The sequence below is a fragment of the Alosa alosa genome, chromosome 15 (genome assembly GCF_017589495.1).
Source record: "Alosa alosa isolate M-15738 ecotype Scorff River chromosome 15, AALO_Geno_1.1, whole genome shotgun sequence".
Lineage (NCBI taxonomy): Eukaryota > Metazoa > Chordata > Actinopteri > Clupeiformes > Clupeidae > Alosa > Alosa alosa.
In genome coordinates this window covers 30039059-30061343 of record NC_063203.1, presented here as the reverse complement: position 1 = coordinate 30061343, position 22285 = coordinate 30039059, and the positions used below count along the sequence as shown (strand labels likewise).

Below are 22285 nucleotides of genomic sequence, written 5' to 3'. Positions count from 1 at the left end.
ACCAGTGACGGACTGGGATTAGAAAACGGCCCTGGCATTTTCACCAACCAGCGGGCCACACGGGGACGCGCATGCACGCGCGTGCATGTGCCCGCAACACACAGATATAACTTCACATGCACGGACATAACAAGTTTGTAGCCCCATTGGTGATGAACTCTAACTTTAATATGCATAAAGACTGAACCAAGAACATGGATATATCAATGCACAACTCCAAAAAAATGAATGCAATATGAAATATGAAAATGAAAAAAGAATAGCCTAGAATAGGCCTACATGGATTTCTATGCAACGTCACGAAAACATGCGTGCGCAAGAGGCAGAAAGCACCATAGAACAGTATAGAGCAGTGCTCTCCATGAAAAGAACAAAATGAGTTTTTGTGCTGAAAACTGCACCAATTCGAAATCATGATGGTAAGAGAATGTTCAATATGTTCAATATCCCTAAAGGAATGCATGCTTCGCCAAAACGGACAAAATACGATGTTAATGAACGGCAAACTATGAAATATATAGCCTGAAATGAGATGTTATTATCATTGAGACAACAGGGGACCAGGGGTATATAAAAATTCCGATTGTAGCTTACAGCAGCCGACTATTTAGGTTAAGTTTATAACGTTGTGGCACCAAGCGTCTTCTGCCCCACGGCTGCGCGCGAATGTAGTTTTGTTGGTAAACAGGAAACCCATCAGAGCAGCCGCTCCACAAACATGTCTTAATTAACGTCATGCAGTTAACAAGGTGCGAAGGAGCTTGCTCTTCTCCGCAACCCTGTCTATCACGTCATCAAAAAAAAAAAAAAAGCAAATGAATAAGGATAATAGCCTAATAACAAGCCTTGCCAAAATTACGGGTCATTAAGTAAGAATACAAAATAATTGTTAGATTAAGTAGATTATGTTAAAACGTGGACATGGAAATTAGGCCGAACTGCCGACGTATTTTTTTTTGCACACACGCTGGCTCTGCCTGCTGCGCTGCCTGCACATTCAATGTCCTCGGCTTCGCGAAATCAGTGCATATTCGCCTAATTATAGAACGCCAAAAGAAACAAAGTAGCCGGGCTGCATCCAGACACTTAGCTGCCGTCGGGGCTGCATGCAGTCGACTCAACCTCTCTACGGACAGTTTTTAATGTTTATCAGAAAATAACTACTCAGTATTCTGATTGAGTATAATTTTAGGGACAATTAGGGCAGGATTCGGGATTCGGGACAACTGCTTTAATATCGGGACTGTCCCGAATTTTTCGGGACGTCTGGTCACCCTAGACGCTTTGACTGTATACTAGTTTAGAGACTTTTTCAGGCTGTCCCAGTGCGTGGCGAGATGTGTCAATTCCGACTGTAGATTTTCAACCGTAGCACCTTCACTGAATTTAAGCAGACATTCTCTTATGTTTCGAAGTGCATTTGGGGGCAGTTTATTAGCTTTTATAAGGGGAAAATTCCGAGGATCAAGGCTGTGCTGAAGGAAGTAGATGCATTCGGTTTTGAAATTCCCAGAAGTCATTGCTTCATGTAGCCTAACTTTTGTAAACCAATAATAAAATAAAAGATACAGGCAGCATATTTATTGTATTCCAATTTCAAACAATGCACTTTTAAATCATTTGATTGAATAAGGTTACAAAAGAATGTAGACTGATGTAAATATTGAGGGTCACCATGACTGTAGTGTAGAGACTCATGTCTGGTATAAATACTGATCAGTTTCCCACTATGAAGGAGGAAAAGGGAGTTAGAGGTAAATGGCTGATTCGAAGCTAATTAGATCACTATTGATGCTTGATAGTGGGCCGAGAGATATTGTAAAACAGTCTTTACGATAGATGGGCAGCGCAAACCCGACAAGCATGCCGCTCCGTGATTGGCCGGCCCAAATGCCAGACCGTCCAGTCCGTCACTGCCTCTGACCCCTCCTGCTAGTCACTGGGTCAGGGGTCAAGGGTCAGCAGGTCATGCTGGAGCAACACACAGTGGGTGATCCAGGTTAGTGCAGGCCACACATTATCTTTCCTCTACCTCTCTGTGTCTCTCTCTCTCTCTGTCTATCTGTCTCTGTCTCTCTCTGTCTATGTGTCTGTCTGTTTGTCTGTCTCTTTCTCTCTCTCTCTCTGTCTCTCTCTATCTCTCTCTCTCTCTCTATTTAGTTCTCCCTCTCTGGTCAACTGGTTCTCTCTGTTGTCCTTTGGATGTATCCTCCTATTGATGTCAGGAATCCTCTCTCAGTGTTTTACTACACTGACCGCTCCTCTGTGCGAGGCAAACAAAGGAACCCGATCGTGTAAGCGCCAACCCAGGGCCAGGAAAAGTTTTGTAAGACACCGTGGAGGAAGTGCAGAGGAGTGATTGGCTTTCCAGAGAAGACTACGAGCTGACTTTTGTCACAATGGAGGCCATTGTTCTACCCAGCAGAAGCAACATGGCTGACGGGTGAGATCCACATTTGGAGAGCTTTTAAAGAGCATGACATGGACCCCCATTAATATATCCTGCTGTGGGGACGGGATATGCGGAGGTGGGCGTGTGTAAACCCAGTGGCTTTTAAATCACAGCCCAAACAACGACACAGTCTTTTAGAGACCCAACGAAGCAGATGCGAGGCCTTGGCCGCCGGCCTTCCTCACTGGGACGCCTCTGTCCCCGAGACCAACATGGCTGCCATGGACGCAAGTGGCCGTAAAGTGGACGAGTTCACAGAAGATATTGCAGGGGGACGCATAAACAGCACAGGTCCCTGAGATCACATCACGCTGCCCACCGATGATGTCACCCGACAGTCCTGAATAAATCATTTGGACAAGTAGGAAATGATTAAGGCAGCTCAGAGATTTCCTTTAGAGGTTGACCTGGATGACTATCATCAATAATGGTCTTGTCTCATCAAATACGTATATTTTGAAGCCCCTACCTTATCATCAATGCCTATTTCACCAAGGGAAGAGCTGAGAAGTCTGATGCCACAGAACTATACGAATGCTATAGAGGAACAACTTGGTTTCATTTGGGATTGTCTAGTTTCACAATCATGCTTCATGTTGATGTTTAGTACAGTGAGGAATCTGCTTTATGTTTATAATATGATTTACATTGATCAGAATTGCTTTATGTTTATAATATGATTTACCTTAATCAGAATCTGCTTTATGTTTATAATATGATTTACATTGCTCAGGATATGCTTTATGTTTATAATATTGTATGTATGTGTAGCGTGTGTGTGTACTTGACCTGCCCCGTGTGTATTGTGTTCTGTGTCTGAGTCCCTGCCCTCGTACTCAATAAAGCTTACATTGAACAATGCTTGGTGTCCTGAAACCTTCAAACGTTACAATATGATTTACATTGATCAGAATCTGCTTTATGTTTATAATATGATTTACCTTGATCATAAGAATTGTATGCTTTCTGTTTATAATATGATTTACCTTGATCAGAATACTGTATGCTTTCTGTTTATAACATGATTTAGCTTAATCAGAATCTGCTTTATGTTTATAATATGATTTACATTTATAATATGATTTACATTGATCAGAATCTGTTTTATGTTTATAATATGATTTACCTTGATCAAAATCTGTTTTATGTTTATAACATGATTTACCTTGATCAGAATCTGCTTTATGTTTATAATATGATTTACATTGATCAGTCAGAGAAAGCTAGACGTCAAAGTCAAAGTCAGCTTTATTGTCAATTTCTTCACATGTTCCAGACATACAAAGGGATCGAAATTACGTTTCTCACTATCCCACGGTGAAGACAAGACATATTTTACCAATTTAAGTCTACAGACAAACATAACATTCAAGTAAACAAAAAAGTAAGTAAATAAGTAAATAAGAGGGCACATATAATAATGAAAAAAATAAGAGCAGCAAAATTTGGTTGAAATTGTGCATAGACATTCAATAAAATACTAGTGCAAAGTCAGGCCAATAAAAGGCTTGGGTAGTTCTGTTTGACCTAAGTAAGAAAGAAAGTGGCATAGTGGTGCAAGTTATGTAAGAGCAGCAGAAGTGTTGTGTTTTCAGGACAACAACAACAAGTTGTAAAGTGTACAAGTGTGCAAGTGTGCAAGTGGAGTAGTGCAGTGGCCATTGTGGGTCCAATGTCCAGGATGTTATGTAGCTGAGGGTGGAGGGGGGAGAGGAGGGAGAGAGTTCAGCATCCTTACAGCTTGGTGTATGAAGCTGTTGGTGAGTCTGGTAGTGTGGGAGCGCAGGCTTCTGTACCTCTTCCCAGAAGAGACATGCAGGCCCGTCGCTAGAAGGCAAGCAAACCAAGCAATTGCTTGGGGCCCCGAGCTGGCCAGGGGCCCCAAGACAACGACTGGTTAAGAATAAAATGCAACAACAAACTGTGAGCGCCCCTATGATAGTCAATGCAGTAAAGTGCAACGACACTGTTACTGGCAATACGCGGATCCCCCTCAAGGGGGCCCCTCTCAGTAGTCGCTGACAGCAGCCAGCCAGCCAGGTTCGTGATCTCTGCTGCCACGAAAATATAAAACCTCGGCAGTCATAATGAAGTAGAGTTATGCGTCCAGAAGCCAGAAAAGAAAGAAGAGAAAGGAAGAGGATGACAAGAAAAAACAAGATAGTGGTAAGTGATAAATTACACTGGATAAAATAGCTCTGCTTGTCTTGTACAAATGGTGTAATGTCGCAGCAGGAAGGCTAGCCTAGCAAAAAATGTTTATGTTAATTACCTGCCTGACGGCCCATGCTGCTTGTAACAAACTAGAACAGTTAGCGCAACTTTCTTTTTCGAACGGACGGAATATGGTTACATACTGTAATATGTTTATTAAGCGGGGAAAAGGAAGACGCAGATCTGTTCCAGAATCACTGTTTATAGTATTTAATGACATAACATTGCTATAGCTTTGTAATAGGTTTTGATGAAAGTGGCATAGCCTCTCTGCTATACTAACTATTTGTGATAATCTATTTACCATATGGGGGTTACCACACGATAAATTCCGTGCATCAAAGCAAACTGGAACATTCATGTCTAGCAGTATTCATGCACGGCAGCTGTTTACTGTCTTTAAAGCACCAGGTGCGTCTGTCTAATTCTCAAACAGCAGAATGCTTAAATGCTATGTTAAGCTACAAGTAGGCCTAGGTTAATGTATAACATTAGCTTGGGATGTTTTTACAGTAAGCATTGGTAGTTGAAAGCAGCTGCATCCCTTCTAAATATCAAAATATGGAAATGCTAGCATCCTTTGCTAAAATCAGCCCTCAAATACCTCCACTGATGAAAATGAATTTCTCTCACTGAGCATATCTTTTTATGCTAACAGCATAGCTCCCTCAAGGTGCTTTAGTTTCACACACTAAAATTTCTCAGCCCTCAGATGCCTGAAAAATGAGTTTAGCCTATAGATTACCTGTTGAAGGTTATGCTTTCAGAGACGGTGAGAGGGTTCAAGAGCACCCCCTGTCTGTGGAATTTTCTAAATTTCCTCTCATTTTGCGATGCTACTTCAAAAGCCATCCCAGGCGCATTCCCCGGCTTCAGGTAGGCCTAAGCTTTGAGTATTTTTCACGCTGAAGTGTCAACGTGGTAGGTCAAATACCTGGCAGATGAGGTTCAACTAAACTAAACCTATACATGATATCACGCATCATGCGAACGAGCGGAATCTAAGCTTTCCAATGATATTAGCGCCAAGTTGCTGTGATAAATGGTTCATGAGAAAATTATCATTGAACCGACGTGCAATTTAGGCTAATCATATTTGCATTTTGCACACAGTGCACACCCATTACTCTCGGTTGTAATATCTCACTAACCCTTCACACAACATGTGGCAAACCTAATATCACAATAAACAGCAAACCGCGAATAACGAGGATATAAAGCATGCCTCTGTTTTTGAAATTGCAACACATTTCTACATAGCCTCATTGGGGCTTAAATTATAATGTATTCTAATGTAAACTATTTGTCAGTAGGCCTACATACATTTTTGTAAATTGCTCAGTAGATTATCCCACTATCATGGTTCTTATATTGTCAGGTTCCAGCCAATCCCACTTACACAGATAAATTAATATATTTATATTGCCATGCTTTCTAGTGACATTAATGCAAAAATATAAAGAAAATCAAATAAGGAGACACAAATATTGATATAAAGCCTGACATAAGCCATATGCAAACATTCACATCATGCAGATATGGGTACATCCTGAAAAGGAATAGCCTGTAGGCTATGGCCATTACAATGACCAATATATTATCTTAAATGAACTAGCTGAAAAACACAGGTGACCACTTCTGCATAATTTCATGGAGTGCTGAACATTTCTGAACTGTGAAATGGACCATATGTTTTTGTGGTTGTGAACTTATTGCAATATCACCATAACTATTCCACCTGTGTATGCATGGTTATAATTCTGAAGTGCAAAATAGCTTAGGCTACAGCACAAATATTTCCATAAAAATAAGCAAGTCTGACCTCTGAATTTATTTTTTAAAAGTGCACCAGATTGATGCATTTAAAAGTTAAAATATACAAACATTTCTTAAATTCTTACAAAACACCCACCCACTTTTTTAAAATTGTTAGTTTGGACACCCCCACTATTGCCGTGCGAAATACCAGTGCTGTTTTTGCGCCAAATAAATAATAACCTATAGGTTTATGTAAAACTCCCCATTAACAGCATCCGTCACTAACCACAGCTAGACTGCACAATGGTAGGCCTTCAAAAGCATGACATTTTCGCTTTAGTTTGATATTTAATTTACTTTATCCGCTTTCATGCGTTCATTGAACGATCCGCAGAGTGCTGTAATGGAAACCTTATTGCGTAGCCAAGTAGCCTATATATTGAGTTATTTTTAAATTATGCATGATTTACTTTTTATTAATTTCGTAGGCTGGCTTTATTTTGTTATATAGAAGTATCTAAATAACCTGGTAAAATGTACCAGAATTCAGGAAATTGCATCTAGTCCAAAAAAAAAAATTCTGGGGGAGGACCCCCATACCCCCCACTGAAATGTCCCACCCACTTTCAGAATGCCTCCATCGCCCATGGTCCTAGCATTAGGCTAGATCCCTTTGATACCAATGTTAATTTAACTCTGGGACCCTGGTCCCTACACCTGAGAACCAATGTACTTTTTTTTTACTATGCGGTATAATGCTGAGCGAGCCAAACAAAAATTTCCGCAGCAAAATTTTGGTTGGCCCCACCAAATCTCACTCCAAGGTTTTTTGAAAAGTTGGCAGCCCTGTAACAGTGAAATGGTCAAACGTACTTCACAGGTAATTTCAGATTTTTTTCAATTATTTTCCCAGGTACACCATCAACTTCATCCTCCATTCATGAGGAAGAAGCTGACATTGGATTTTATGGTACGGTGGTGTTTTTGCAAATGTTCAAAATGTTCAAAACTAATGCACAGTATATATATGCAACAGCAGTATTTGCACTGTCAACATTTTTTATTTATATAAAGTGTGGGTGAACTTAAACTGTATGGCTATGCTGTGGTTCCTGTAGGTTTTGCATGCGGTGTGTGTGTGTGGGGGGGGGGCTCCATGTCCATTTTGCTTGGGGCCCCCAAATTCCTTGAAACGGCCCTGTAGACATGACTTGGTTGTAGGACTCGGTTATGAAAGAACATGACTAACTAACAGGACCCCTAGTTTGAGAAAAGCAGCAATCTTCTGTGTTCAGTGTTCACGGCTACTTTGATTGATTTTAAGTGGACCTCACAGACTAAACTACACAGACTAATCTCAGACCTCACAGACTAATCTCCCATTTAGACCAAATTCTTGAATGTTTGTTGTTTGTATGTTTGCCAGTGAATCTGGCTCAGGGAGAACATGCATACCTGGCCATTTACAAACTGAGTCTGGAGTACGTTTTGATACCTAAGATTACATCCCATGGAGTACGTTTTGATACCTAAGATTACATCCACGTTTTGAAGATTATATCACATGGAGTATAAGTATATACACTCTTTTGATCCCGTGAGGGAAATTTGGTCTCTGTTTTTATCCCAATCCGTGAATTAGTGAAACACACTCAGCAGACAGTGAGGTGAAGCACACACTAATCCCGGCGCAGTGAGCTGCCTGCTACAACAGCGGCGCTCGGGGAGCAGTGAGGGGTTAGGTGCCTTGCTCAAGGGCACTTCAGCCGTGCCTACTGGTCTGGGCTCGAACCGGTTACAAGTCCGAAGTGCTAACCAGTAGGCCACGGCTGCCACCATGAGTATGTTTTATACCTAAGATTACATCACATGGAGTACGGAGTACTGGCCAGCAGTAGACGATAACATCGACATGACTAAGATATCTGAGGTTTTATGTGAGGTCACTGCCCTTGACCTTCACTCCCACTGGAAATAGCTGCTTTTTCGAGGCTGTTAACCTAGTCCCCTGGAGAGAGTGGAGATTTACAGCAGAGATCTGTGGAGTGCAGCAGGTCAGGCCGCTTTAGTGCGCTACACGGCACCACAGACGTTTAGTGCGCTACGCGGCACCACAGACGTTTAGTGTGCCACACGTTTAGGGTCACCGTGGAGCACTCACGTGAAGATGGGCAGCTAAATCACTGTAAATGCATGTCCAGAGAACCAGAGCGAGTCAGATATCAAAATGGCTGTTCTCCAGGAGCGGTCAGATATCAAAATGGCTATTCTCCAGGAGCGGTCAGATATCAAAATGGCTGTTCTCCAGGAGCGGTCAGATATCAAAATGGCTATTCTCCAGGAGCGGTCAGATATCAAAATGGCTGTTCTCCAGGAGCGGTCAGTCGCCTCTCAACAGGGGGCTGTGGAGGAGAGGGAAACAGAGAGCGATGAGCAGCTTAGATCTCCAAACAACGAAACTCCATGTGTGTGTGTGTGTGTGTGTGTGTGTGTGTGTGTGTGTGTGTGTGTGTGTGTGTGTGTGTGTGTGTGTGTGTGTGTGTGTGTGTGTGTGTGTGTGTGTGTGTGTGTGTGTGTGTGTGTGTGTGTGTGAATGAGTGACTCCAACTCCACTCAGACCCCAACAGATTGGCCCCAGAGGAGAGATTCTGCCACACACAGGAGGCCTGTGACATGGGGGAGTGAATTATAGACAGAATGCAGTAACGGCACTGGAATGGCGTTATTTATATTATGTCTTCCTCTCTTCATTTTAATGAGTCAGCTCATATCATTTCTGTCTCTACTTATTTATACGTAGATAAGTTATAGCTATTTGGCAAAATGCAATTTACTGATGAAAAAGTTTTAAGCAGTGTTGCGATTTTTTTTACGTTTCTATGTTACTTTGTAAATCTAAAATTTCAAACCCCATATGAGCTGACCAGGTGATCAAAACTCAAATCAATATTCAGATCAAAAAATCATGCACGTGCATTGAATATATGATATGATGTATATATGGCAAGGAAGTGAAATAAAAGAGAGAATGGGAGGGAGGTGCATCAGTCTTGTGCAGGACATGAAAAAGTAATGGAATGGAATGACAAACATGTCAGAAATATTGTCAAGCATCTTTTGGGGAGTTTGTGAGAAATCAGAGTTTTAAGAAATGTGTGAGAAATCAGAATTTTAGGGAGTTTGTGAGAAATCAGAGTTTTAGGCAGTTTGTGAGGAATCAGAGTTTTAGGGAGTTTGTGAGGAATCAGAGTTTTAGGGATTTTGTGAGAAATCAGAGTTTTATTTTTCTTTAGTGTCCATCTGTCTGTAATCATTGTTTGTTTAACTTGGTTGAGGAAAGGTGTTTTTCTTCTGTCATTACTGTTTCAAAAGCATAACTCTGGCGTAAACATGCACACACCCACAGACACAGACACACACACACACATACACACACTCATACAAACCTAGACACATACACAAACACACATATACACACCTACACACACACACACACTCCTACAAACCTAGACACATACACAAACACACACACACACACACTTAGCTGCCGGAGCAGTAAAAGTCATGCCCAATTAGGCTGGCAGTGTGGAGGGGCAGCAGGCAGGAAGAATAAAGTGATAAAGTGCAGCAGAACAAGTCCTCTCACTCAGAGCCCGGGCACAGCAGGGCAGAGGGGACGTGCCCACACAGCACTCAGGGCAGAGGGGACGTGCCCACACAGCACTCAGGGCAGAGGGGACGTGCCCACACAGCAGGGCAGGGCAGAGGGGACGTGCCCACACAGCAGGGCAGGGCAGAGGGGACGTGCCCACACAGCAGGGCAGAGGGGACGTGCCCACACAGCAGGGCAGGGCAGAGGGGACGTGCCCACACAGCAGGGCAGGGCTGAGGGGACGTGCCCACACAGCACTCAGGGCAGAAGGGACGTGCCCACACAGCAGGGCAGGGCAGAGGGGACGTGCCCACACAGCACTCAGGGCAGTGGGGATGTGCCCACACAGCACTGTGTGTGTGTGTGTGTGTGTGTGTGTGTGTTTTTGTGTGTGTGTGTGTGTGTGTGTGTGTGTGTGTATGTGTGTGTGTGTGTGTGTGTGTGTGTGTGTGTGAGTGAGTGAGGTCTGAGGTCTTTCCATGGGAGTTTTGCAGGGGCCAGCAGCCCTGTGCTCTATATAACCCTTGTTCCCTCTGGTCCGGCAGCCTGTTGTGTGTGTGTGCGTGTGTGTGTGTGTGTGTGTGTGTGTGTGTGTGTGTGTGTGTGTGTGTGTGTGTGTGTGTGTGTGTGTGTGTGTGTGTGTGGTGGGGGCAGTGTCCTACGTCCAAAACCCAGTCCAAAACCCAGGTATGGGTCCTGGGGGGAGCGACTAACACAATAGGAATGTTTCCTTGTATTTGACTTCTAAGAATGCAGTTTTCCCACAGGGACGGTTCAAGGTGGACGTCCACATCAGATTCTTCCCATGATCCTGAGATGGAAAAATCCAAAACTCCTCACCATCAGTCAGTTTCCTGTTTGGGAAGGTTAATAGGTAGGTAGTACTCATTTCTCCTGTGATCTTCTGGATTCAGATGTAAATAGGGATCAGCATTTGTGGTCACTTTTAAGTAAGTATAAGTATAGTATATATACTCTTTTGATCCCGTGAGGGAAATTTGGTCTCTACATTTATATTCAATCCGTGAATTAGTGAAACACAATCAGCACACAGCGAGCACATAGTGAGGTGAAGCACACACTAATCCCGGCGCAATGAGCTGCTTTTTGTTGTTTTCATGTTGTTTTTTTAAACATGGAAAATGGCTGCTCATGTTTTAGAAAATGAAACCTCACAGATTCCCATTGTCAAATTTGCGCGAGGGAATTAGAGAAAGCCAAAGATGAAATGGACAGTGAGTCGTTTACTAGGCTCTGGTCAAATAAACGTCTTTTTCCATAATATGCTTTTTTCCTAAGGAGATTCCATCTGGCCCTCTCCCCCAACATGTGTGATGCGAGGTGGGTGTGTGTGTGTGTGTGCTGCGAGGTGGGGTAAACACTTAACATACTGCCGTCCTGCTAATGACATCATGAGAGCGGTCACCTCTGCCTAATCACAGGGAACCTGTTGTGCCAACATTCTACTGTGTGTGTGTGTGTGTGTGTGTGTGTGTGTGTGTGTGTCTGTGTGTGTGTGTGTCTGTGTGTGTGTGTGTGTGTGTGTGTGTGTGTGTGTGTGTGTGTGTGTGTGTGTGTGTGTGGGCTGTGGGTTGGCTACCACTCCAAAGGTCTGCGATCAGTTTATTACAGTGGATCCCCAGAATGAATCCCCTCCATTAGACTTTTCAACACTTTTCCGTGAGTAGGGAACACTACATCAAGTTACACACACACACACACACACACTCCGTGAGTAGGGAACACTACATCAAGTTAGTGTCCAAGCACAAGGCCGCGTTCCTCTCCAGCCATGAAGATTTCCTACATGATGAATCCATTCTGGATCAGCACACCGTCTCGAAGATTCACATTTTCCTAGTGTCAGGTCCAGAAAGACAAGACTCCTTCCTGGACACTGGACCATATTACGGCCATTAAGCTGAGCTACATCATCTCCATCATTTGAATGCTGCTCAGTGTTGAGGGTTTTTTTCTCTATCCTTGGAGCATGTTGCTGTTAGGAACGTCAGATCTAATCGTGGGTGAGGAACACTTCTGTCTCCATGTGTTTTACGTGTGTGTTTTATGCTCTTTCTGTTTACCAAGACAGATGTTCTGCTCTAGCCTCTCTCTTTCCTGACAGGATCTCTAGTCATGCCTAGCAGAAATTATTCAGTATGTAGGAATCAATTCAGTAAGACCTCATGGAACTCTATTCATGCCTAGCAGAAACGATTCAGTATGTAGGAATCGATCCAGTAAGACCACATGGAACTCTATTCATGCCTAGCAGAAATGATTCAGTATGTAGGAATCGATCCAGTAAGACCTCATGGAACTCTATTCATGCCTAGCAGAAATGATTCAGTATGTAGGAATCGATTCAGTAAGACCTCATGCACGATCACTGAATCATCCGACCTGGACACGTCCACTTCACAGACCACAGATACACAGAGCAGCGTATTCCTCTGGCCACGCCACCATGTCATGTACTGTGTTCAACACGTGGCCAAGTGGTGATCAATTTCAAATGGCAGGCAGACTTGGCTGTTCTCTTGTTCACCTGTAGGGGCAGGTGTGTCAGTCTGTGATTAATGATTACCAGATGAGCAGAGGTAGGTCCCTCAGCACCTGTCACCCCCCCCCCTCCCCCAACACACACACACACACACACACACACACACACACATATACAAAACTTGTAAATTGTAAAATAATTAATAATTTATTATGATTAAACTAGAACACAAATGAATGCAAAGAGCAATGTTCTAAACAAATAGCAAGTGAAGGCCAGAAGGCCAAAAACGAAGCCGCCCGATTTCCAGGCCTCTCTCCCAGATTCTCACTCTGAGAGGGACTGGAGACCTGGACGTAGTGTGGGGACGTAGTGTGGGGGCGTAGTGTGGTGGGGCGTAGTGTGGGGGCGTAGTGTGGGGGCGTAGGGTGGGGGCGTAGTGTGGGGGACGAGTGTGGGGACGTAGTGTGGGGACGTAGTGTGGTGGGGGCGTAGTGTGGGGGCGTAGTGTGGTGGGGGGCGTAGTGTGGGGGCGTAGTGTGGGGGCGTAGTGTGGTGGGGGGTAGTGGGGGCGTAGTGTGGGGGCGTAGTGTGGGGGCGTAGTGTGGTGGGGCGTAGTGTGGGGCGTAGTGTGGTGGGCGTGTGGTGGGGGGGAGTGTGGTGGGGGCGTAGTGTGGGGGCGTAGTGTGGTGGGGGCGTAGTGTGGGGGCGTAGTGTGGTGGGGGCGTAGTGTGGGGACGTAGTGTGGTGGGGGCGTAGTGTGGTGGCGTAGTGTGGTGGGCGTAGTGTGGGGGCGTAGTGTGGTGGGGGCGTAGTGTGGTGGGGACGTAGTGTGGTGGCGTAGTGTGGTGGGGGTAGTGTGGGGCGTAGTGTGGTGGGGTGGACGTGAGTGTGGTGGGGCGTAAGTGTGGGTGGTGGGGGCGTAGTGTGGGGGCGTAGTGTGGGGGCGTAGTGTGGTGGGGGCGGAGAACAAAGTGTAGCGTGGTGTGGCAGCGGTGGCGTTCTGCGAGGAACCAAAAAAACGAGCCGGCCCCCGGAGTGACTTCAACCAACCCCTTTTATAGGGCTGGTCCAGCAATTACGCCCCCTGCTGGAGTGTCTGAAAAAATACAGAGAGACAGCAGGAACACAAACAGCTAGGGACATAACAACACACACTCACACACTCACTCACACACACACACACAACACATACACACACTCACTCACATACACACACTCACACACAAACACACAGGCACACAAACACACACACACACACACACACACACACACACTAAGCCTGTTTGAGTCGCGATTCACTCGGATCTTTCACCCGTATCTTTAAATTAACCCATGAGTCGCGAGTCTCTAGTATCATTAACTCGGATCAGTTGAGTCCTACTACAATTCAATCTAAAACGATAAACAGCGCCACACACAAACCTTTTGCAACATTAGCTAGCCTACTAGCCATCATAACTGCCAAAAATGTAACAATTTCGTAGGTAGGATAACCACATCCACAAATCAACTCAAGCGACTGGTGAGCAGGCAGTCGAGATAACTGGTTAACTTCCCGCAGAGCCGGAAACAGACCATGGGACTCAGGAGCTGCTGAGTAGCAATCCGGGTTAGTCGGATCAGCCGGCCGGTTAGGCTACGTTGAGTATGAGTCGGCTACGGCTACGTTGTCATGAGTGGCTGTAGAATAGCCAGTAGCTCCTCCTCAAAGTGAAAAGCAATTCCACAACAAAAACCATTCTCTTCACTTCTGAAATAACATTCAATGTTCTGCATGTAGCCTAGGTATACTTTAGATATGGTGTATAGATGTAGCATATTAAAATGCAATTAGGTCGCGCAGACAGTCCAGAAACATTGCACGCTCTTAATGGAGCTGCTTTGTATACCGGGTTAGTCCGGATCGCCGGTGAGGCTAATTTACGTTATGTTGTTATGAGTGTGAGTCAGCCCGAATCAGCCCGGCTACGTTGTCATGAGTGGATCTGTAGATGGCGGTAACTCCTGCGTCAAGGTGAAAAGCAAATCCACAACAAAAGCCATTCTTTCACTTCTGAAATAACATACAATGTTTTACACGTAGGCATAGCCTACTTTAAAATACAATTAGGTCCACGAAGACAGTCCGAAACATTGCAAGCTCTATGGAGCTGCTCAGGCTAGCGGGTCAGTTGGATCAGCAGGGCGGGCGGTTAAGTTGTTATGAGTGCGAGTCAGCCGAATCAGCCGGCTACGTTGTCATGAGTGGATCTGTAGACGAGCAAGTAACCCCTCGTCAAGGTGAAAAGCAAATCCACAACAAAAGCCATTCTTTCACTTCTGGAATAACATGCTTATAGGTTATAGGTTTGGTGTAGGATAGATGTGGCATATCAAAATTAGGTCAATCATTTAAAAAATACTAGCATAATAATAATAATAATAATAATAATAATAATGTGTTCACTGCGGGCATTTCTACGTCCCTGTTTCTATGTCTATGCCTACATTAAAAGCCTATTGCTTAGGAGACTAGGACAATAAATAAACAGTCTGGCTCAAACAGCTTCCTTCCCGTGAGTGGGTGCAGGTTTGATGCATATTATATTATATTGTTACCTCACAGCTATTAGGTAATATTAACTAGTAATTATATGTTGCCTAATATTAGCAGCCTATTAATATAATAGGTTATTACTATTAGACTTCCATTAGTAGTAGCCTATTAGTATCCAGTAGTGGTAATACACATTGTAGTAGAGCAGCATTAGACCTAAGCAAACTTTTCTATTGTTAACAAAACAACAACAAAGAATGAATTATTATAATGTCCCCTCTCTGTCCACAAAGAGCAATTAATTCTAATAGGTTTCTTTAAGCTTATTTGACAACATGTTGTTATTCAGGTAGTGTCATAAAGCCCTTCCCCCCTTCTCTTTTGTAATGTATCTGGCTGTTTGACCCTCTGCCCCTTGGCTGCACGGAAAGATACTGAGTGAGTGAAGTTGCCGTGGTAATGTACTTGACTGGCCCCCTTGACCCCTTACCCTAATAACAGGCCTATCTGATTGGGAGGTAAGGGGGTAGTCCCCATCCCCCACCTATTGTCCCCAACCCCCAAGTCCAAGATTCTCTTGTAAACCCCTCAGAGAGAAGTGACAAGAGAAGTGAGAGTGGTGTCAAGATAATTTGGAGGTTCATTTCAAGGAGTTTTTGAAAATGAGCACCAGAAAGAAGAGCAATGTGTGGATGCACTTTGACCAGGAGAGCAAAACTCAGGCTAAATGCAAGATTTGCAAAAACCTTATTTCAAGTCATGGAGGATCCACATCCAACATGAGGAGGCATTTGAAAACTAAGCCCCCCACTGCACTGCTTGAAGACACAAACGAAGGAGCAACAGCAGGAGCAGCAGAAGCAACAACAACAACAACAGAGGCAGCTACAGCTGCAACTACATCTGCTTGGCATCTACCAGTACTGGGGTGGCATTTCCAACACCACAAATTGTAAGAAGGCGGACACAAGCTACAATGGGGGCATTTGTGAGACGGCCAATTCAACCTTTGCAGCAGAGCAAAGTTGATGAAGCCCTCACCAAGATGATTGCCATTGACTTTCAGCCATTTTCAATTGTGGATGACAGGGGCTTCAGAGCAAATACACATGCACTGGACCCTTCATACATCTTACCGAGCAGAGGCACAATTTCTAACAGGTTGCTGCCTAATCTGTATGAAAAAGTCAGAGCAGACCTTAAAGACAGAATCAAGACTGCTCCTGCTGTTTGCCTTACCACAGATTGCTGGACCTCCAGCACAACAACCAGCTACATGTCGGTGACATGTCACTATATTCAAGATTTCCAGTTGAAGTCCAATTTATTGGACTGCTTTATAGTGACAGAAAGCCACACTGCAGAGCATCTGGCACACAAATCGGATACTGTGACTCAAGAGTGGGGCATAAAAGACAAGATTGCTGCTTGTGTTACAGACAATGCTAGCAACATCCTAAAGGCTGTGAGGGAGCTTCTGAAGTGGAACCACATCAGTTGTTTCGCACATGTAATCAATCTGGTGGTCAGGAATGCTCTTCAGCAGCCTGACATAGTTTCTGTAATTCAAAAGGTGAAGGCCATTGTAGAATATGTGTGCAGAAGCACAGTGGCCTCTGCAAAGCTGTGTGAGGTCCAGCAGCAAATGGGACAGGCTACATTGCGACCAAAGCAAGATGTGGTAACACGCTGGAACTCCACATTTTACATGCTCCAGCGTATGCTGAAAATTAAAGAGCCCCTGGTCTCCACACTGGCACTGGTGAACCCACAGCTGCCAGCACTAACTCTGGCTGAGTGGGAAACAGTGGAGGAGGCCTGTGATGTGCTACAGCCCTTTGAGGAGGTCACAGTAGAAATGAGCTCAGAGAGGTATGTAAAATATACTGTACACATACAATGGGTTTTTATAGTTATACTTATAGTATTTTGTAGACATTTTGTCCAAAGTAACTTACAGAATATTAACATTACAATAGTAAAAGTAGAGTTAACAGTTTAAAAACCTACATAAAGCATAATAATAACAATAACATCAATACAAATATAAAATATCAGAAAAGAAAAAAATGAGTTTTAAACTAATCATATAAAACCCATAACTCTGTAAGATAATTACTTAAATTAAAGGAAGTAAATTTACTATACATAGAGTGATTGTCTTTCATAAGACCTATTATTATTGAAAAAAAAATGTAAATTCTGTCTTTTGCTCAGCATACACTGATCATGGTTTATTATTTGTTTTCTCACAGCTATGTGACGGGCTCCAAAGCAATTTTGATTGCCCGTGGGCTTCAGAGGATTATTGCTCACAGGCAGAAATATCCTCCCAAGACTGAACCAGTGAGAAGGCTTGTTGGCACTTTAGCTTTTGAACAAGAAAAGCGTTTCGCAAACATTGAGTGTGTTCATGTCTTTGCCGAGGCAACTTTTTTGGACCCACGGTTAAAAAAACATGCCTTTGTAAATGAGAGGAACGCAGACGACACCATGTCAAGAGTGGTGGGGGCAACCGCTAAGGCGGCAGCACCAACATCGGCCACTGAAGAGAGTGAGGGATGGCACAGCTGCTGCTGCTGAAGCAAGCCCCGAACGGCAGTCAGTACCTCAAGTTTGGGCTGACTTTGAAGAGAGGGTGACTAGTTTACGCCCAGACAATCAAAACCCTTTAACTGAGGCCATGCTTGAGATCAAAGGATTTTTATCAGAGCAGCTTATCCCCCCCACAACTGACCCACTGCAGTGGTGGAAAGTCAGAGCACTGGTGTACAAAAACTTGAGCACAGTCATGCAGACTAGGCTCTGCATTGTTGCCACCTCTGTGCCCTCAGAGAGGATCTTTTCCAAAACAGGGCAAATCCTTTCACAGAGGAGGTGCAGCCTCAGCACTTCGAAAGTGAGCCAGTTGGCATTTTTAAATGCCAACATATAATAATGATGAAGCAGTACTTATAATGTAAATAGTTATTTTGTTTTCTCTTAGCATTTATTATTTGCACATTTTGCATGTTTGTTGCATTTGATTGTTGTTTTTGTATTTAATCTATTTTATTGTTAGATTTTATTGTTGTTGTATTATTGTTCCAGTCATTTAAATAGTTATTTTGTTTTATCTTAGCATTTATTATTTGCACATTTTGCATGTTTGTTCCATTTGATTGTTGTTTTTGTATTTAATTTATTGTATTGTTATATTTTATTGTTGTTGTATTATTGTTCCAGTAATTTGCACATTTTGCATTTTTGTATGCTTGGTCAATCTTTAATTGATTTGCACATGTTGCATTTTTTTGTATTCTTGGTCACTTTCAAATTTATTTGCACAGTTTGCATTTTTTCCATCTATGATTACAACATTGCCTATGCGTGGCTAAATGTTGTTTGTTTCTTTTATTAGGTATGCCACTTTAAAATAAATACTTGTTACTACACTGGTAGCCAAAAGTCTTGGTCCATCTTTGTTTATCAACTCCACTTTCATTTAAGGGAAACACTGCAGAAAACTCTGCTGTCATACTGTAAAGACGGTAACATGGCAGACTAAAACATCACCTTCATACATCTGAAATACTGAGTCTGCACCGAGTGAATCCACAGAACTTCATACTACGTTAGTGGTTAGAGACAATGGGCTAGGACTGAGTTTTCTTGGCGATTTAGCAATACTGACTCAAGTGACTCAAGTGACTCGCACAACCCGGATCAGTTTTAGTGACTCACTAAACTGTGACACACACACTCACTCACACACACACACACGTATATGTTAGCATATTGTAACAAACTGCAAAGTTGTCTCAGAATGGTTTTATTGGTTACGCACCAAAACACACGAACGTCATTACACAGGCAACACAAGGGAGGTCAATTAAACAAGCACGATACACAAACAGGGTAGTCACATACAATACACGGGGTAAACACATGAGGTACAACATAAAGAAAGACTATACCAGCTAACACATACATGACAAGATAAACACAATTACTCACTAAAACTAACATCAACATTACACACACACACATACACTGCACAGCACCATGGGAGTTCAGTCATGAACCAGCTAGGCTCAGTTCACTAGCATCACACCCTGAGCTGCTCGCTGCTGCTCTTCACCACTACACTACTTGGTATCCAGGGTCAGCACTGGACCCATTATGTTTACACACACACACACACACACACACACACACACACACACACACACAGTACAATGTTGGCACTTACTGTAGCGCTTGGTATCCAGGGTCATCGCTGGACTCAGTATGTTCAAACCTGATGATTCATCCAGGTTAGCATATGAGGTCATCTGATCAGCAAACCACTCAGGCTTGTAACATCTTGTTCTGCCTCACAGTGAAAAACAAATCTATACGCAACGAGTTGCCATGCAAAGGGCTGGGCTAGAGGTGCTATGTGTGTATTTGTTCTGCAGGGTGAGGTAGGAACCCAGGTTTTGTTTTAGTATAGAGGGGGAATTTTGAACAGATGCCATCGCAAAATGTTCCAGATGTTCTATAGCCTCGGCAGGTCTGGCCGATGTGAAGGATTCAGGTTCTTTTTTTTTTTTTTTAAAAAGCAACTCCAGCACCACACATAGTTGCTATTCAAGTGAAATCAGTACTGTCAGTTATATCTCAAATTATTATTTAAAATTCTCTTTAGTTCACACCCACTTTTTGAATCGTAAAGAATTTCACACTAAGCATTTGTACAGGATTACTATTAGTCACCATTCAAATGTTTTTCACCAAAAAGAATTAATGAGTTCAACACCCTCCACCCACCCCACCCCACCCCAGCCCTACCCAAAGCCCAAACCACAATTTACATCTCCCCTCTTGAAAACATTTTTCAGAAATATTGTCCAGTGTCCTGCTCCGGGATCTCTTGTGTCCTGATCTCTTGTGTCCTGCTCCGGGATCTCTTGTGTCCTGATCTCTTGTGTCCTGATCTCTTGTGTCCTGCTCTCTTGTGTCCTGATCTCTTGGAAACCCATTAACAGACACTTTTTTCTTTCTTTTTTCTTTTTCTAACATCTTGGAGACTGAAAATAAACACACTTCTCGGAAAGGTGTTGAGAAAATCAGACACAAAAGTGCTCATGTCTGGAGCTGCTCCCAGTGTGGCAGGCCGAGCGCCTGTCCTAATATAAACAGCCATAAAATCAAACACACACACACACACACACACACACACACACACACACACACATGCCCCCATGTGTGTCACCGCACAGCCACACCTGTGACTGTGTATCGTGTTGAATCCGGACTTTAACAGGCACTGATCTCGTTAAATAGCCTGGTCAGGCACTGATCTCGTTAAATAGCCTGGTCAGGCGACGGTTCTCGTTAAATAGCCTGGTCAGGCACTGATCTCGTTAAATAGCCTGGTCAGGCGACGGTTCTCGTTAAATAGCCTGGTCAGGCGACGGTTTCGTTAAATAGCCTGGTCAGGCACTGATCTCGTTAAATAGCCTGGTAGGCCGGGTCGTTAAATAGCCTGGTCAGGCGGTTCTCGTTAAAATGGTCAGGCCTGATGGTTAAATAGCCTGGTCACGGCGGTTCTCGTTAAATAGCCTGGTCAGGCGTAGTCCAGTGGTATCTACTCTGTGTAAGAATACATTAATCAGCGCAGGAATAATCATGGCCCATGGATGTTGAAATGCATAACCAATAAATATCCCCTGAAGCATTCGTTCATGAGAGGTCATTATAGCAATCATATTACAAATGCTTTCAGATATAATATCAGATTTAATGTTTTTGTGTGTGTGTGTGTGTGTGTGTGTGATCCCATGTATAAAATGAGTACCACTCAACATCTTGTGGTATATCATGTCAAACATGGTGGACATTCTACAGTTCCTTCCTCTGCTCTGCATCCCTGTGGGAGGAGTCTTTGGAGTGGGAGGAGTCTTTGGAGTGCATCAGAGGAGCTTTCCTGTCTCCATGGAGACTGATGCCAGGAGTCCAGACAGACAAAAAGAGAGGCCTTGAAATTAAGCACAGGTGTATGGCAGCCTACAAGCTTACCTCCACTCTATCTCTCTCACTCTCTCTATCTCCCTCACTCTCTATCTCTCTCTCTCACTCTCTCAGCCAGCAAGTCCCATATGGTCCCATACAGACTTTAATCTCAGCTGGTGTGGTACCGGCCAGACAAGCAGTGTGTGTGTGTGTGTGTGTGTGTCCGTAGGTGAGGGCGTGCTGGTGTGTATTGGAGGTGTGTGTGTTGTAGTGGGGATAAAGAGGGGAAAACTTGACAAACCAGGACCACATGTTCCCCTGGACTCATTCCAGAGCAAGAATAGGCACACACACACACACACACACACACACACACACACACACAGACACACACACACACACACACACACACACACACACACACACACACACACAGACCCACACACACACACACATACACACAGACCCACACACACACACACACACACAAATGCACACACACACACACACACACACATACACAGTCCCATGTTTTCCTTGCCTTCACCATACTGTCCACAGGAGCCAGTGACCCTGGAGCTAATCTGATCTGGGGCATTGAAACAGCAGCAAACAGATCTAAACAGATCATTTGAGCGATTTCGTATAAACATTCCATCACAACAGTAACCCTCCGTCCAACTCCCAGCATGCCTTGCATGAGAACACTCCTGTTTTCTGTTTGGTAGTGGGAAACTCAAGGCAAACATTCGCCCAGCTACCTGGCCCTCTGATCAGGTGTAGATATGGTGTAGATGTGGTCTTGTTGTGGTCTTGATTCAACTTTATTGTTATTGTGCAGAGTACAAGTACAAAGCCAACGAAATGCAGTTTGTGTCTAACCAGAAGTGCAAAAAAGCAGAAAAGTGTGAAATGTGATATACTAGATGTGATAATGTGATAAGTATATACAGGTGGTGCATGTGTTATAGTCATATGAGAGGCTGATAAAAGCATGTCATGTCATTCTTACTCGCTGGCCAGACTATTCGTTACAATGGTTTGATCAGAAACCAAATGAAAAGGTGTGGGCATTGAAAATTTAAATCATCACCAAAATACATCACGTATGAAACTAATGTTTGCTGTTGTTGTGCTTGACTACGGTGTTGCTGTGCTTGACTACTGGGTTGCTGTGCTTGACTACTGTGT

General features: G+C 43.7%; 1 protein-coding gene across 1 annotated transcript in view; it reads right to left on the bottom strand.

The window, feature by feature from the left end:
* LOC125307935 (extensin-like) overlaps positions 1-19374 on the bottom strand; it is a 29299-nt gene extending 9925 nt beyond the window's left edge. The window contains exons 1-2 of the mRNA XM_048264065.1: positions 19350-19374; positions 12911-13582 (exon numbers count right to left, since the gene is read on the bottom strand). Coding sequence (XP_048120022.1) covers positions 12911-13582; positions 19350-19374 — 697 coding nt within the window. The remainder of the gene's footprint in view (positions 1-12910; positions 13583-19349) is intronic.
* Positions 19375-22285: the final 2911 nt, after the last annotated feature.